This window comes from Anoplopoma fimbria, chromosome 18 (assembly GCF_027596085.1).
Source record: "Anoplopoma fimbria isolate UVic2021 breed Golden Eagle Sablefish chromosome 18, Afim_UVic_2022, whole genome shotgun sequence".
Classification (NCBI taxonomy): Eukaryota; Metazoa; Chordata; class Actinopteri; order Perciformes; family Anoplopomatidae; genus Anoplopoma; species Anoplopoma fimbria.
Window position 1 is genome coordinate 6,605,654 of NC_072466.1, and position 17,645 is coordinate 6,623,298.

General features: G+C 41.3%; 1 protein-coding gene across 2 annotated transcripts in view; it reads left to right on the forward strand.

The window, feature by feature from the left end:
- The first annotated feature begins 4,219 nt into the window (after positions 1-4,219).
- The window catches only part of nkain2 (sodium/potassium transporting ATPase interacting 2), a 68,331-nt gene continuing 54,905 nt past the window's right edge, over positions 4,220-17,645 (forward strand). For both annotated transcript variants that reach the window (XM_054618818.1, XM_054618820.1), the window contains exon 1: positions 4,220-4,273. In XM_054618818.1, the coding sequence (XP_054474793.1) occupies positions 4,220-4,273 (54 nt within the window). The remainder of the gene's footprint in view (positions 4,274-17,645) is intronic.

A 17,645-nucleotide genomic window follows, 5' to 3' on the forward strand; every position in this document is an offset into this window, starting at 1 on the left:
AAGTCGAGTGGAAACATGGGGCGGATGGATGGATGACTAAGTAGGTAAGATGATAAATAGAAGAAGGGGTGGTTGGATGAATGGGTGGATGCTTTGACACATGGCCCCCGGGGAATCAGCCATTATACATGCCACTGTCACTCAAGATTAGCGGCATAATTAAACTCCTTTTGCACTGCGAGTGGTTCCGAATGTGTGTATTACCGTGCGTGTGCATTTGTGTCTGTGTGCATCTGAATGTGGGTGTTGTTTTCCTGTGTGTGTGTGGGAGGGGCAGACTGTGACAGAGATTGATGGCGAGGGGAAAGCAGGCCATTATGTTGTATAGCTAAAGCAGTGATAGCCTCTACACCTCTGTGTCTGTTTAAACTGCAGGCCATTTCATAGGCGTGGCACAAGTGACCCCACAACAAACACACACAAACCACTTTTAATTGGCTTGTTTCCAGGTGCATTTTGCTGCTTAATTTGGCTGTTGTCAATAGCTGTGATGCCTTCATTGTACTCCAGACACTGTGGGAATAAAACACTGAGCTACTGAGCTAAATGAAGTGTCATTCATAAATGAGGCAATCACCCTCTGAAGTGTTAACCCAAGGCTCTTAACAATAATTGATGGATAGTTGTGAGCAATTTTAATGATGCTGCATAACATTTTTGAACCACTCTGTCTCTTTTCAGCCCAATCATCAACCTCTAGAGTCTCGTTCACTGTAATGGTTGAAGGCCATGTTCTTGAGCAGCTGCACGCGGACCAGAGCCTCATCTCTGTGTGTGTGTGTGTGTGTGTGTGTGTGTGTGTGTGTGTGTGTGTGTGTGTGTGTGTGTGTGTGTGTGTGTGTGTGTCTCAGAGAGTGAAAGGAGCCCCGCCGCTCCCCTGCCGAGCGGAACATCAGCCTCATCAAGTCAGACAGAGGCAGCGAAGACAGGGCCGGGGGTAGGATCTGATAGCCTTCAACATAAAAGAGACCAAAGACTGAACTGAATCAAGTAAAATAAAATAAAAAAATGGAATGAAAATACCTAGAAAATGAAAACGCTGAATTTCCACTGGTTAAATAACATCAAGACACCAATTTGACCAAAAAGCCATCACAATTTTAAGAAAACATACTTTTGTCACTAAGGCTACTGAATACTTACCTGATATTAAACCTAAAGGTCTTTGATTGATGATAGCCAGGTGAAAGCTGTTATACTGGTGATTTTTGTGGCACAGAGTTTGGGTAGCCCCGTATAGATATGATAGATAGATATTTTTTTATTTTCGTGTAATGCACAAAACGTGCACCAACCCTCATGGGTTTACAAGACACCAACAATACAGCTGCAGTGGATCCACATCTCATCAGGTCACATCTGATTACAAAACAACCGGCTGCTTCACCGCTCCATCGTAAACAAAACATTCTGCCTTCTCTCTCCTCCGGCCTGGCAAATACAATCTGCTATGAAGAAGGTTCCTTTCCTAAAACACAACTCGAGTTTTTCATAGTCACCCAGCCAAAAGAAATCAACATAAATGGAAGTCATTTTACTGAAGAGGACACCCCTTATGTCCTCATAGACAGGACAGTAAAACAAAAAGTGCACCTCATTTTCAATTTCACCGAACTCACACAACAAAGAGATTCTGTCGTCCTCTGGAGTGGAATGAAACCTACCGGTCTCTAGGGCTAATGCTAATGTTCCTGAGCGTAACTGTGCACATAGGGATCTTTGTCTTTTGTTTAAGTTGTACTTAACATAAAGTTCTGCATTATAGTTATTCTTTATGAGACAATAAGTTCGTAACTTTGGTTTACACCATATGTCAACTGACCATTTTTCGTATATGCGTTGAGTAAATTTGCAGTTGTTCCGTCCCTGTCAGGTTAAAGAGCAGATTCCCTTCAGAGTTTGTTGGGGTTTTTTGATAGTGTGGTGACCAAAGTGGTTGGAGAAGTTATCTCGTGGGCACATCCGAGGCTGCGGGTGTGTTGCCAGTAAACGGTTACTTCACCGGGTTATACTGCATAGGTACCCACCACATGTAGAACCTGAAGACGATGGGGGAGGTTAGTTAGTCTCTGGATAGGCATAGGTTAGAGGGACGGACGGGGCTGCACTGATGTACGGTCATGCTGTTACACTGTTTGTGTGATAGTTTAATTTTATTCGGAGCAGTTTAGGTTTTGTGTGTGTGTTTGTTTGGGCAATCAAAGTTGTTCCTCCGTGATGGCTTCTGTGGAGGAATTATTGAGAGAATATTAGTTATCGGAGCGGTGCTTGTTGGGTGTTAGATGCTGTTAGTCTATATTTCTTTCAAATATTATGCAATCACTTTGACATAAATAACGTAGGATATACAGTACCAGTCAAAAGTTTGGACACACCTTTTTTTTTTTTTTTCTACATTGTAGATTAATATTGAAGACATCCAAACTATGAAGGAACACATATGGAATTATGTGGTAAACAAACAAATGCTCAACAGACCAGAATATGTTTTATATTTTACATTCTTCAAAGTAGTTGAATGAGAAGGTGTGTCCAAATATATATATATTAGTAGTTGAATGAGCAGGTGTGTCCAAACTTTTGACTGGTACTATATATATATATATATATATATATATGTGTGTGAGTGTGTATATATATATATAAATACACTGGTACTGTATATATGTATACATATATATAGTAGTAGTTGAATGAGAAAACGTTTGACTGGTCCAAACTTAGTTGAATGAGAAGGTGTGTCCAAACTTTTGGTACTGTATATATATATATATATATATATATATATATATATATATATATATATATATATATATATATATATATCCTCCATCAAATGCCAGGGTTATTCCAACATGTACTCTTATTTTGAAAATCCCAACCGGAACAGCTCTGTGGTTGGTTGGTGGTCGTCTTGACAGATGGCAAGCGCGAGACGCTCCTCGCGGCTGTGTCTCTGGTCCGTTGGTCCGTCCCGGTTCCCATTGTCTCCCCGTCCTCACTCCTGGAAGACAAACAACCCCGAGACGACACACAGTGAACTCAGCCTCATTCCGCTCTCCGCAGCCTCCGTTGGTAGACTTACCCCGAACTGAAGTCTCCCCCGTGTCTCTCCACCCGAGACGTGGACACGCGTTTCTGTCTTCTTCTTCTTCTTCTCTTCTTTTTTTTTTTTTTAACGTTCTAGAGATGTTTTCCTCGCTGTGACGTAGGAGGACCAACGGCAATTAACCGTCCGACAAAAAAATCAAAAAAAAAAAACGGCTGGCGCATAAAAAACGGCGGTTTGTGTTGTGGAGCTCGCCTGGAGATGAACCGTTGGAGATGAACCGTTGGAGGACTTGTTTGTTAACGTTCGCCAACAGACACGGCGGTTGAACAATTTTTTTTTTTTTTACTCAATAAATTAAAGAGGAAAATACTGGATTACAAACCGTGTTTTTCTTTCAGTGTGAATGAAAGATGGATGTTGCCGCTACATAACCGTTAGAGGAGAGAGGAGACACCACTTTCACTTGTTTCCTCCACCCTTACAACACACTATTCTCTGGGAATATCCATAAATTTTCTACCACCAACCAACTGATTTGAGAGTCTTTCATTTTTTGGGTGTTTTAATCAATACTGTACCAATCTGTCACCATTGCAGGCTTTCTGTTCCAGGAGAAGATGGTTGGACAAGTAGTCCCTGTTTGGACACAATAGGAGAGTCACTGTAACATTTGTTTTCTTGGTCAATGTAGTTTTATTTGAAATCTGACTTCATTCTGACCAATCAATCATAATGCACCGCACCACCTGATATCTCTGACTACAAACTAAAACAAATAGTGGACTTGAATCACCCCCCTAAGTGTCCCAATTTCCCATCTTTTGACCCTTGACCTCAGGTGTGTTGGAAAATCCACCTTTTTTTTTTTTTTTTTTTTTTTACCTTGTCAGTGACCCGGCCATTTGAATGAAGTGGTAGCCTTTGTATCTCCCCTGAGCTCCAGCAGGTACAGGGGGGCTGCACCTTGCTCACGGAGCCTCCACCTGGGCTGCGAGCCAGCCAGACGGTCCTCCGGAGGGGAGGGGGTTGTAGGGGTGGTGGTGGTGGAGGTGGAGGGGAGCGCTTTTTGGATTTTCTTGGAAGGTCCGGCTGGAGGATTTTTGGGGAGTGTAAAGCCAGAGTTTCTTCTCCTCCACGTGGATCAGTGGAGAGACGGAGGAGGACGCCATGGGGTGCTGTAGTGGAAGGTGTACGTTGGCCTTCATCTGTGGCATGCAGCTGGTAAGTGCACATTTTTACTATTGATCCTAAAGGGGGGGAATGGGCCGATCAATCAAAGAAAGTTTATTTTTGTGTAACAGTTCAGCAAAAAACACACGTCTTTTGCTTGGTGACAAGACATGGAGCAGGTTGGATGGATGGATGGATGGATGGATGGATGGATGACTAAAAAGGTCACATTTCAGTAGTTAATAGGCGCCTAAAAGGTCATTGGTACAAGCTGGGATCAGGTTTCAGGGACAGTCTGACAAACGGTGGATTGAACGGATGAATGGCCGACAGTGGGAGCTCGGCACTAAGAGTCCTTACAGAACATTGATGGATAGATGGAGGCTTTGAGTGATAAATTGAAAGGAGGTAAAGGATGGATGGATGGCTGACTGGATGGCAGATGGATGGATGTACAGGCCAGGTACATGTGATTTATGGATGGAGGAAGAGAGGGAGCAATAGAGCTGATGTATACTCATGGAGTTAACTCATTATGTGTCGCTCCCTCTTTACTTTATGCTCCCATCACCATCTGTGACAATGGAAACTGGTAATGAGCAAGACAATGGGGAGGAAAGGGAACGGTCCTTATGTTTGTGTGTGTGTGTAAATGTGAGGTTGTGCAATAGGAATACATGCTGTCATTAGTTGTGTCATGGAAATCCGTCACGTCTAAAGGAGTATCCCATCCCAGCATTGATATGAAGCAGCAGATGGCAGGTTGATTGGTCTTTTTTTTTTGTGTGTGTGTCAAGTCAAGAAATGTCCAGCTAAAAGCGCAATGGATTTTATTAGAAGAGAGACTTTCCTTCAAAACATTTTTTCTTCAGTGTTAAATCATACAGAGAGAAAATCCATTGACACATTATGGTCCAGTAAAGTTTTAAAGGCTAACATTTTAGAAAACGATTATTTATTTACAGAACATAAGCAACTTCTGCATTCATTTGGCATTGTGTTTCTGGCCATTGTAAGAATGATTCTCTCCTATTGGCCATCTTTTGTTTTCCACCAACTCCTGAGGAAATATATCTTTAGTTGTTACTTGCTATATGTTCAGAAGCTAGTCCGCTAACTTTTGTCCAAATTCTGTTTACAGTACCGAACAGTGTAAAGTAGGTAAAGCAGAATTTATTCATTGGAAAAAAAAAAAAGTTGGGTCTGTAAACAACGATGAGAACGAACCAAACAATAAAGTTTCGGGCCCTAAACCCCCAAAAAATCGAGACTCTAAAACGCCAGAAAAAACTGCAGAGTCACCTCTCACCTTAAACATACACATTTGGCCCATTCATTTTTCGGTGTTTTGATTGCTACTATAAAAAAAAAATCTAGAAATGTGTATAGAAACTAAAAGACATACTGATGTACAGAATGGGACATTGTTCATACGAACTCATGGAGTCATGTACAGTTAACGCCATCTGAAGACCTTTTGTCATGTTGAATAGGACACTGTTACAGACGTGATGCTGCACGCGTGTGCTTGCATTCAGTAGATTTCACTTAACTCACCAACGGATGTATTAATGTGTATAACCCGCATTGTGCAAGTGGGTGCTTGTGAAAAGTCCATTGTGCTGTGAAATTGGACCTTTCAATGCACATTTTCTTTTTCTTTTTTGTCAACATGTGTCTACAGTACAATGCTAACGACACTGGCTCATGTTCTGTACATACAAGAAACACACCATTGTGCTGTAAATGGAGATCGCCGTGTGTGTTTTCCGTAGGTGACGAAAGAGGGGAGGGGTTTTATGAGTGTGTGTGTGTGTGTGTGTGTGTGTGTGTGTGTATAAATGAGATGCTGTCACAGTGATAGCCATTGAGTCTAATGTGGTGGAACTAATGCCATGCCATAGTCAACAACATGTTCTGCTCTGTTAGCTGTTGTAATAGCATAGCCAGCTGATACCACCGCTAGCTGGGTTGGAGGGTGTGGCATTACAGTACGTTACAGTTCTGACATACACAGTTGGCTTTTTTTTGTATAGTTGCAGCCATTTTTGTCGACAGAAGACCTCTGACGGTGAACTCCATGACGTCGTTAAGTAACAGTGTCATTGCTGTAGTCGCCCACAGGAAACCAAACTGCCCACATCGCTCTCTGTTAAAGGAAACCTAATTGACCACAAATTAAAAGACAGCCTTGTTCTCTGCTGGAGGTAATTGTTTTTGCCACGTAATCTTCCACTTAATAGTTGACCTCGCAGAGCAGAAAAACAATGCCGGTCAGTGTGTGTCTTCTGTAGCGGAACTGATGTCTTAATGTTACGCTTAACAGCATTGTTTTTTATTTATTTATTTTTTCTCCCAGCTTCATTAGCCGGGTTAATTGGTGAGATATGTGATGTCACTGTAGCTCTGCAGAGATCAATGATGGGGGTTGGAGGTATGCGTGTTTCACAGCTGTCGTCACCGTGTGTCAGGTGTAAAGAGGAAATGTGGTGTACTCCTGTGTGGGAGGCCTGTTTGTTAGTTACCTGTTTTTTTTTGCCACATCTCAGTGGACCCAATTAGTGTTGAGTAAACTAAAATGATTGTTTTTTTGCTTTCCTGCAGTAGCTGTTGGTTTCTGTTCATTTCGTAGTGATTTCAGGCTGCAGCTATCGATTCCATTTCATTATTGATTTATCTGCCAAATATTTCTTTCAATGAATCAATAAATCATTAAATCTATTAACTGTCCCATAATGCTTACAAATGCCCGTCTCATATTTCTAAAGCCCAAGGTGACATTTTTCTAATTGCATAACTCAAAGATATTCAGTTTACTGTCACATAAGAGACAAAAAGAAGAAGCAACTTTAATAGAGAAGATGGAACCAGAGAATTTGATGTTGTTATTTGATTATCATAGTTGCAGGGTTTTTTTGTCAGCCCATTCAATAAATCAAACTCATTGTTTCATCCACATACGACAGTCTTCAGGGCTGATCCTACATCGAGGCGTCTCAGACACACTGGGGAAACGTTGATTGGAGGATTGGCTCGAGTACCGTAATCATGTGATTTGGTGCTCACGCTGTGGGATCAAGTGTGTAGCTTTCGTTAAATCAACACGTCTGCTTGCAGTGGAAATCGTACTAATCCAAAAGTAGAGTTGATTTTTCCAGATTGATAGAATAATTTGTTGAGATTCGGTTTGAAAGTACTGCTTTCTATGAATGCAAATTTACAATGATGTTAAAAAAACATACAAAAGATATGCGTATTTGATTTCTTGCAGAGGGTTTTGATGAGAAGATCAGACCAATCTCTAATCAGGATGTTACACTAAATCTGGAACTACACTCAGCAGCTGGCTAGCTTAGCTTAGCATAACGACTGGAATCAAGGGGAAACAGCTAGTCTGACTTTCTAAAAGTAACAAAATCTGCTTGTCTCAAAGATTAAGGCCATGGATGTATAAAGAGACCTGGATACAGCCTTGGAGGCGGGGCCTTGTTCAAAGCTGCTCAGCGATGCATGAAGCAAAAAAAGCTTGAATTTCATGTATAAAATTCAGATAGAATTACCCAGATCTTGCGTTTCCTTTAACTCCACCTCCCAGGCCTTGGTCCAGGCTCGATTTTGGGCTCAATCACATGAAGGAAGGAACGAAAACATACTCTTGATTTGGCTATAATGGCATTTCAAAACTTTTAGGATCCGATGAGTTTAATAAGTGCTATTCAGGTGTTTGTACTGGGAAGTTGATTAACCTCTGATGAGCCTCTTTCCTGATGAAAGTCTATGGGGAAAAAGTATTTTTGGACCCAATGATTAAGACATTAATTGATGTTTAATCAGTACAAAACAAAAGAGTAAAAAACGACAGGTTGCAGTTTCACATTGGGCTAACTATTGTTCAGCCAAGAAAAAGTCAGACACAGTTTAAACCAACGAAATGCTACATTCATCCTACGGACATGGGAGTGGTCTGTCCTTCTCCACAGTAACTCTTGACTACCAATAAGGATATTTCCCCAAATTCCCTATCTACCCACATTTTGAGAAAAAGTCATAGAAATGGGTTCTTTAAGTCTGAATAAGTTGCAGAAGTAATATTATGTAGCAGAAGATAAACACACTCAGTGTCACAGAGCTGTGAGCAGAAGAGAGATGAACATTAATAAGTTGGTACGAAATAAAACAGAGCAAACAGATCATAGCAGATCAGATGGTGTTTTTACAAACACCATTTTCACAGACACACACACACACACACACACACACACACACAGATACACATATGCCACTGGTGACTCACTTTCAGTGGCGATGATTGTGGTCCTGGTTGATATATCAGCCCACACACACACCGACTGCTGTCACAGAGATGATTACTAAATTGTCCAACGACGGCAACCGATGGCCGCCCTCCCATTGGCCGGTTCAGTGGAGCGCGTGCAGACGGTTGGTGGGTGTTTATGTTGGTGGAACGTTAATTATGTTGTCGGTGAGTAAGTTAATTGAATACAGTGAATGGAGTAGAATTTATAGCTTTGCAACAGAGTGTAATGCAAAATGACTGTGAGATGATAATTCATAATCCAACAGAATACAAAGGAAACATCTTCAGACATAATTCAAATGTAGAAAGATGAAGCTTTAATGTACTGTAACAAGGTTGGACATACAGTGTCCATAGACTATCTGAGAAACAGTGTGTGTGTGTGTGTGTGTCTGTGGCAGGACATTCCTGTGACATTTCCACCATTGAGGGACATGATGAATAATTTACCACTCGGGACGCTGCGACATGAATGCAGAAATGGTATCTCTGCGTGTGAGCCGTGTGTGTTACCTGATTGCAAAACAGTCATGAGCAGTCATTCAAACCGAGAACTCAATACTCATTTGAGACGCATTTAAGTGGAAAAAAATATAATAAATCATTCTTGACATGTTTGATTTTCCTGTAACAGTTAAAAGATATTTTTGACTCAATTTTTCACAACATGAAATGAAATGGGAAAAAAAACATTTGGTTCATTTCGGTTGATCTGATTTGCAAATTGGATTAAAATTGTCGATTTTAATTAAGATATTGGAGTTTTGCAACAAATATCGGCCCACTTAATCTGATTCTATTTCAGCTCCTTTTAAAATTTGCCGATACTCAGTTACTCAGTCACATTTATTTTTTGCGATATGCTGCGTGTGTGTGTGTGTGTGTGCATCATTTTTGAAGCAAATCCACTTTGAGAGTGCTTTGAGTTGAAAGCGAACGGAGCTCCGGCACTCTGGCAACAAACGCAATCTCCAGCCCTCCCTCCTCATCGGCACATCTCGGTGAGATAAAAAGACTTCACTATCCTTTATGTGCAAACGCCGCTTTCAACAAGGGGCCACACGCGATCCCAGCTCTCAGTCTATAGATTCTCTGTCACGATTTATTTTTCTCACTCTCTAATTTGTCAGTCTTTCTCTCTCTCTCTCTCTCCCCCCCCCCCCCCAGGTCTCTGTCTTGTTATATATGCCCACCATCTCTGTGCATGTCTTTTTTTTACCTTTTTCATTTCTTTATCTGCCCCCACCTCCTCTCTCTCTCTTTCTGTCCCTGCCTCGAGGAATGCAGCCATCACACCTTGGCCGCTGACACTTGAATGGCAATCCATTTCGACGTGTTTCAATAGAGTCTGTGCACACAAATAGCTCCCCCCCCCCCCCACCCCAGTCTGGTCCTGTTGAGGTGCTCCCATTGTGCCAAATCAGTCCCGACATTAGATCCGGGACCTGGATCAGTCAAAGCTGCATTCCTATTGTTCAGGTCGTTCTGTGTGATGAAAGATTATTGTGCTATTCTGGCTTTCGGCTGTCAATAAAATATGATAGTGTTTTGGAAAAGTGCTGGTGAATGCAGGTGATGTGGTTCAGAGGCAAAAGGCACTAAGTAAGGGATAATGTACGGCAAGGGCGTCAACCTGTCTGGGTTCTTTTTTAGCAATAATGACACGCTTGATGTGCATTTTCCTGTTTATTACGTTGCTACTATTTTTCTATAACCCCGACCTAGTTTAATGGACATGCTAACAGTTAGCTAGTATAGATTAGCAGATGGTTAATTGCAGTTTGTGTATATAAATGTGTCTGATTGTATCTTTGGAAGCAGTTGAAACCACCTCACTAACACCAGATTATTAATAGCCTTTACAAGCTTTGCTAGTTCATCGAATCTGCAGATGCCTGTGAGGTACAGACAGGGAAACAACAGGCCAATCAGCCTGAACCTGGAAACTGTTGACAAATTGCAACCCTTTTTTTTTTGTTGTTGCAGTGGTTCAGAAGTGATATTTCTGCTGCAGGAATTAAATCCGCAATGGTTGAGATCTCCCCAAAACAAGAGAGTGTTATTGGCAATAAACCTCACTGAGAGATGCTCAGTTTTTTTCAGGGCAATGTACTGCGGCGCTGTGATTTCATCGATCAGACAAATGGATCAAGCTCTGTTCGAGCTAACAGATATTTTTAACTACTCTGTCGGAACCTCTTCTTCCTCTTGTACACTAACACAGAATGAATTAGGCTACTTCTTCCTTTCCTAGTTCTCAGCATCGATCTTCATCTTTCGCTCTAGTTCTCTGCTAATTAACTTTCTTTAAAAAATGTCTTATCCCCAAATGCTGAGTGATTATACAATTCTGTGTTTAACACACCAAATAATGGCAGTACTAAAACGGCAAGCCCAACTTCACACAGCTGTTGACAGCAGTGCACTGCGTGGATAATCAGGCTGGTCCGTTGTCATGGTGAACAGTCATCTCTAGGGCAGGGTCTGAAAACTCGGCATGATCAAAAGTATCTGCAAATCCGCAAGTTTTCTTTGCGATTCCTGACTTCTATTTCCCCCAGAACTATGTAAAACATGGATAAGATTTTTTTTTACACTAAACCACAGCCCCATCCCAGATGTTCTTCTAAATTTAACTGATGCTGTCAAAGATGAAAATGCTTCACATCTGTCTGGAATGTTTTGATCAATAAGACTGTATGAGGCAGAATATCTTTCCCGGTCTACATATGCTGTTTGGCTGTAAATGTGGCACCATATATTTGCTGTGTTAAAAAAAACAACAACTTCAAATTCAGTCAAAACATTGAGACATACTTTTGCAAAGGAAAATGGTGCAGTAAGGTGTGTTTAACGCTGGAATGTGTCCAAAGGCCAATGTGCTGATGATGACAAGGTCTTTCACAACACATCTGGAGGTGACAGGGACTCACCCTTCACCAATTGATCCCCGATGGCGTGGATAGAGTAACGGATGTGTGTAGTTGTCCAGGTATTTGAGCCCTCCACTTAGCTTCTGGTATCGTGTTTAAGTCAATGAGTTGCTACGGCGATTAGAGAGTTGTAGACCCTCCTCCTGTCTTGCCATCAGTAGCCTGTGCTCCATCAGCATCTGTAAAAGTTGTTTTCTCATACAGAGATTAGTTACGTTAGTCTTTTCTGACGGGATCAAACATGTTCAATGGTTTTCTGTCAATAACATCAACTACATTTGTAATCTGTTTCCAAAAAAACACCTCACCAGCCCCGCTCTCACTGCAACACCACTTTTTCTGTCTCTTCCTTTGCAAAGCTTTCTCATAAACTTCAATTTTCCACACTAGATGTTTTTTTGTTTTTTTTGGGTTAAAACAGCATGAGTTCACCCAGTTGAGTTTGTAGCGTGTTGTGTAAAAGCATTTTGGTGGCTCACAGAGAGGGTGCAATACCATGATACTGTATCAACTCACACTGTCATCATAAAACAGTCTGTGAAACTGTGAAAGAGGGGAATCTGTACAAAAGTGAAATCTCTTTTCTTTTTGAGTGGGGAAAGCTGACTCAATCTATATTCCTCCACGGCTCAGTGGAGGCTTTAAATGAACCCTTACACAGCTGGATTATTTGTTCTACAGTCTCAGTGATACTGACACGCATTGTACGGACTCACATCAATTGTATAGGCCAATCTTCTGCCTTTATAACACAAACAATGTTAATTATCAGTTAATAGTTTGATTGCATAACTTCATTAGGTTAGACAGACAATGTTTCGGATAACCCAACATTTAGTGTTGGACTTTGTCTTCAACTTCTTTTCTTTTAAAGCATGTTTTTTCACATCGGTTTGCTATTGATCTTTGCTCTTAATGCTAGAATTCCCATGAGCCTCAGCCACCTATGCCATGGACAGGAAGCCAATTTGAGGCCCGAATCAGTGCTGTAGCAAATTTAAAACACTTCATTATTTCTGTTATGATCAAAACATGGCTCCACAGTAGCTGAAAATCACCAAAAAATGAAGACACTGAGTTCAGTTAAGCTGCAGATTGTTAAAATAAGTATAATTTGACACGTCACAGTGGGAGAAGGCTATTTTTTACTGATCAAGTAAGTGTTTTTATATGCAGCTGCTTCAGTTTCAGGGTCTTGGAATTGTTCTTTGATTCGTTATTTCAGTTGCAGGAAGTTTATCCTTTGCAGAAATGTCAGTTTATTTCACCTCTGATGCAAGAAATAAAGATGATATGTTTCATAAGATAATATATAAGATAATCCTTTATTAGTCTCATGTGTAAGATAGTTTAATATATGGTACATTTCGTAGGGTGACAACATTCATCCACAGTTTTTTCTGTAGTAGTATGAGGAAAAGCCTGCAATGAAATGGCACAGGACACATGTTTGGAATCCTTCAAAGAATTCTTGAATACATGTCATCATTGATTGCAGTGTTTTCACCCCAACATCTTCAGCCCCTTAACTACTACAGCTGTAGAGGGCACTGGAAAACAACAGACCAATGTAGCCGGTTAAATTCAATCACTTGTTTCTTCAGAACAACCCGGTGGTCCATTTTCAATCTTCCTGCATCACACTCCAAACTCACAAGCACATCTTTGAAAATTTGCCACCGGTTCCATTTCGACACTCAGCGTGCGGAGAGCGAGTAGGAAAGAGAGGCGTCGACATGCAACAGAGGTCATGCACTGGATTTTGAGCGAGCGATACCGCTGGCCCGGCGTCTGCTGAGCTGCTAAGATGTTGTATCGACGGTGCTGGAAATCTGACCTTGTGCGTGACCACCGCTGATGGATGAGCTGATGGTGTTTGTCCGAATACTGCTGCCTCAATATTTACACACAGGCAGACAGGCGGCAGACAGAAAAAGCTTGACACGGAGGCCACACAGGCAGACGTACGAACAGACAGACAGCTCTGTTTTATTTTAATGCACATCAAACTGCAGCGGTGCATCGCGGCTCCCCCTCAAGGTGAAAACCCTCCCCCATTGTTCTCTGAGAACGCACATCCTGTTGATGCCGTTGTTGCTATTGTTGTTGTTGCCGGGAATCCTGGTATTCCGCCTGCGCAGTCGTTTTGATCTTGTTACATCAAAGGAGCGCTTGAATTATAATGGCCAGCGACTGCAAAGCAATGCCTCGAGCTTCATTACACATAATTATGAGACGGAGATGTGACTGGTGTCAGATGAACAGTTCCTATGTGGAGGGAAAAAAACAACCATATTATCAGGATGACACTGATATGACACAGTTGAGAGGAATGGACTTTGTGGGGAAATTGCTCAGCACAGAAAGGTTATGAACGCTAAATATTAAGCTGGAAAACGCAGAGATCAGGCTTTCACGGGGAGCAGTGATACAAGTTAATTTCTACTTACGATCTAAGCGCTCTCCCATCAGCAGTACAAAAAGCCTTCATAGACAGTCTATAATTATCATACTATATTTATTTATACAGCATCTTTCAAAAGTCAGACGTCACAAAGTGCTTCCAAAAACAACAAATAGAAGACAAAGCAACAGACATGAAATGCAGATACATCAAACTAGGAACATAAAAGACACTAAAAACAAAAGCAAGTCTGAACAAATGGATCTTGTAGCTTCTTTGTAAAAGTGTCCACAGTGTCTGGAGATCTTTAACCAAATGGGAGAGAGAGTTACAAAGAGAGCTACAACCTCATAAAGCACAGTCACCATTTGTCTTAAAGCCTGGAGCGAGCACCAACCAACAGACCCTGACCAGAGGACCTCAGAGACCTGCTGCTGATGGAGTAGCTCTTAAATATAGGCAGTCTCTCCAGACCATGCAACTCTCTAAATGTGATCACAACAATCTTGAACTGGATTCTAAATTTCAATGGGGAAGCCAGTGTAAAGAAAATCAAAATGGTGGTCATGTGAGACCTTTTTGGATGACTTGGTTAAAAGCTTGGCAGCAGCAGGTGAAGCAGAAGTGACATAGTTTTCTGATGGGGTCTAAAAAGACTTCACCACTAAAAGGTTCTAAGAAGGTTTCTCTGGCATCCTTAACCGGCTAACTTCCGGTTTAGCCCTATGCTAACTTGAATGGGGATAAAATAATTGATTCGTGCTGCTCTTCTAGACTTTCCAAATGTTATTGGACTATGCGCTGTAGTTTTTATAGAGGGGTTACGTCATCGAGCCATGTGTTCATGCCTGCCCAAAAAAACATGAACACAAAAATGGCGAAAGACAGCAAAGGGTCCAACTCCATAATTCTTGTCACACATTTTCAGCAATTCTTTTCCAACATGTGTGATGAATGTGTTTTGAAATAAATCTCAGCTTGACTTCAAAATCCATTAAAATTAAAAGTTATTTCAAGTACCGATATTGAACTTTTAGATTTGTGGTTTTCCACAAACGCTCAGCTTCTCCTCAGGTACGTTTAAAAGAGCGATTACTGTCGTTTATCCAGGGGGACGAATGGATCAGAGGAGCTGATCCAGTCTTAATAGGAGCCACATAACCAGGACTGGAAGACAGTGCATGATTAAGAGATCGTACTTGAGAATCCATATCACTATTAGACATAAACATAGAGCCATTATTAAAAGTAGTAGAACACTTTGCTGCAGAGAGATGGTTTAAGATGTGAAATAGGAACAAAATCGTGATCTGAAATAAAAAGATCCTCAGAAGCATCATCGTTGTGAATTTTAAAAGAAGCTATACAGTTTATCTTATTGTCCACAGTTACATAAACATGCTTAGAAACTTGTAAATTGCTCTTAGGTCCAATTGTATTCTATTCACCAGCTTTTTGTCTCTTTTGGATTCTTATTCTTTGCTGCCATATTCTTGCCGTTCTCCATCATTGTTGCCCTTTCTCTCCGAGTCTCTCAATTATTTCTCCCAGATTTGCACTTTCTTTTATTCTCTCTTTCCCTACCCGGCACAGTCTCTCTCTCTCTCTCTCTCTCTCTCTCTCTCTCTCTCTCTCTCTGTCTCTCGGCCCATTTGAGCTGCTCAGGGAGCTGTGAAAGCGATGTATGTGTGTCTTTGCATCTGCATCCTAAAGGGAGTGCCTGTGTGTGTGTGTGTGTGTGTTCACACGCAGGCACGGCGGAGGTGGTGGAGCGTGTTAAGTCTCGCTGTAGAAGCCCCTTCGACTGGGATAAGGAGCTAAGGGAGGAAGGAGGAAGGGAGGAGGGAGGGAGGGAGGGAACGGACGGTTGGATAGATATATATTCATAAAGGATGGATGAATGTCTGTGTGCGGATCGATATTGGAATGGAGGGATTGAGATTTGGATGAATGGTGGGAGAGAAGGCCGGAGGGGGAGATGAGATGAGTTGGCGAGGCAGGGGAGGAGCAGACGATAACAAGAAAGGATGGATCGATGATGGATAGATACCCAGAGATGTATGGATGGACAGATGATTAATGGGCGAATGGGTCGTTTAACACCGCAAAGTTATCCGTAATGAGCAGAGATGGCAGACGGTGGAGAGAGCCAAATATGTTGGGTGTTGACTCTGTGACGGTGGAGTAAATAACGTGTACGTGCTGTAGTCTGACAACAGGCAGTTGTGTAATAAAGCTTTCAGATGACCTTCAAAAGACCAATAAGCTACATAAGAGCAGGAATCCCCCAAAAAACGGATTAGCAAGCTTACCGGTTATCCCATTCAAAAAGTGTTTCACGTATCATTGCCCTCTCAGGTTGGGGTTAAAAAGAAATATCACCCGATGCAACTCACCTGTCCAGGCTCTCTGTGGTCCATGGAAAAGTTTTCAATGATTGGCGTTAAGGAGAGCGGATCGCACAAAGGTTGAAAACTTAAGGACGGAACGAACAATGCTTTGTTTAGCGATAGTTTAGCGATAATAGTTGTTTTTAAGGGATTTCCACGAGCCCATTAATGGATACGAGACACTTGAATATGAATTTGCTGAACGTTTTTTGACTGTTTTATAACCTTTATTGCTGTCTTTCATCGCACCTCCGTTGAGGTGCTCCACTCTTTTTTGTGATAGAAAACTTTGTGTGACCAAAAAGGGTTAAGGGATGTGTGGTTACTATACAGTATACACTTTACAACAAAATGAGTGATCCGTCCATGTCCTCTAGAGCCACACAAAGGAGCGTTTTTCTAATCTGATTGGCTGGATAACATTATGTGTCAGTGCCTTCCAAAATGGTATTATTATGGGACACTGTTGACTGTTGGTTTGATGTTTTGCTGTCAAATTCATCTGACTTCCTCTTTTGCTTCTGCCATGCTGTCACATAAAAGTGGCCCTTTTTGTGGCTTTTCCTAAAATGACTGATGCTGTTGATCATGCGATGATTGTCTATTATTACAAAGCTGTCTTATACACCACACTGGCCTTTATTGATCTGCCGATTTGACAGTGTTGCTTTATGAGTTTTTATTTAAAAAATGCTGCAATAGTTAAATTTCAGACTTTTTGAGCAGAACTGATTTTGACCAGACATTACATTTTTAGTGTAACTTTTACTGAAGGGATAGTTTGTCTGACTCTTTCTTGACTCTTTCTCAGCCTTTCTTTTGCTCTGTTGTAATTGGCTCACAGTCAGAGGGAGTTGTCAATGGGCAAAAAGTTACAAAGTTTGAGAAGAAGCCAAAAACCAAAGGTTATTGTCAGATAAAGTAGCTGGCCAATATGGAATGTGACCTTTTATTGATATTTCTACCAAAGATTTACTGTCACTTGGTCAATACAGACTCCTCCTCGGGTTCAGAGGTTCGATCCACAGAGGAACTAAAGGTCTACTTTCTAACCCTGACTCCATCCATTCATGTCTGTTGAAACAAGAAGAAACTGCATCCAGTGTGAGTTCTCTGTTCTGTTCGCCATGAAAAGGTTGAATCTGTTGTGAAGCAAATCTTTCTGTTCTTGTACAAGTATAATTTCAGGAATTTAACCTTTTTTAATGAGATCTGAAATCTCACCTGACTTTAACAATACCTCTTGCCTTAGGCAACCAGCTTTAGGCCATTATCGTACCCAGAAACAGGATATCACTTCAAATTCATAGTGAGAATGAATAAGCAATGCAATTTAACACGACAAAATATCATCTCTCTCTTTAACCTTTTCCTCTAT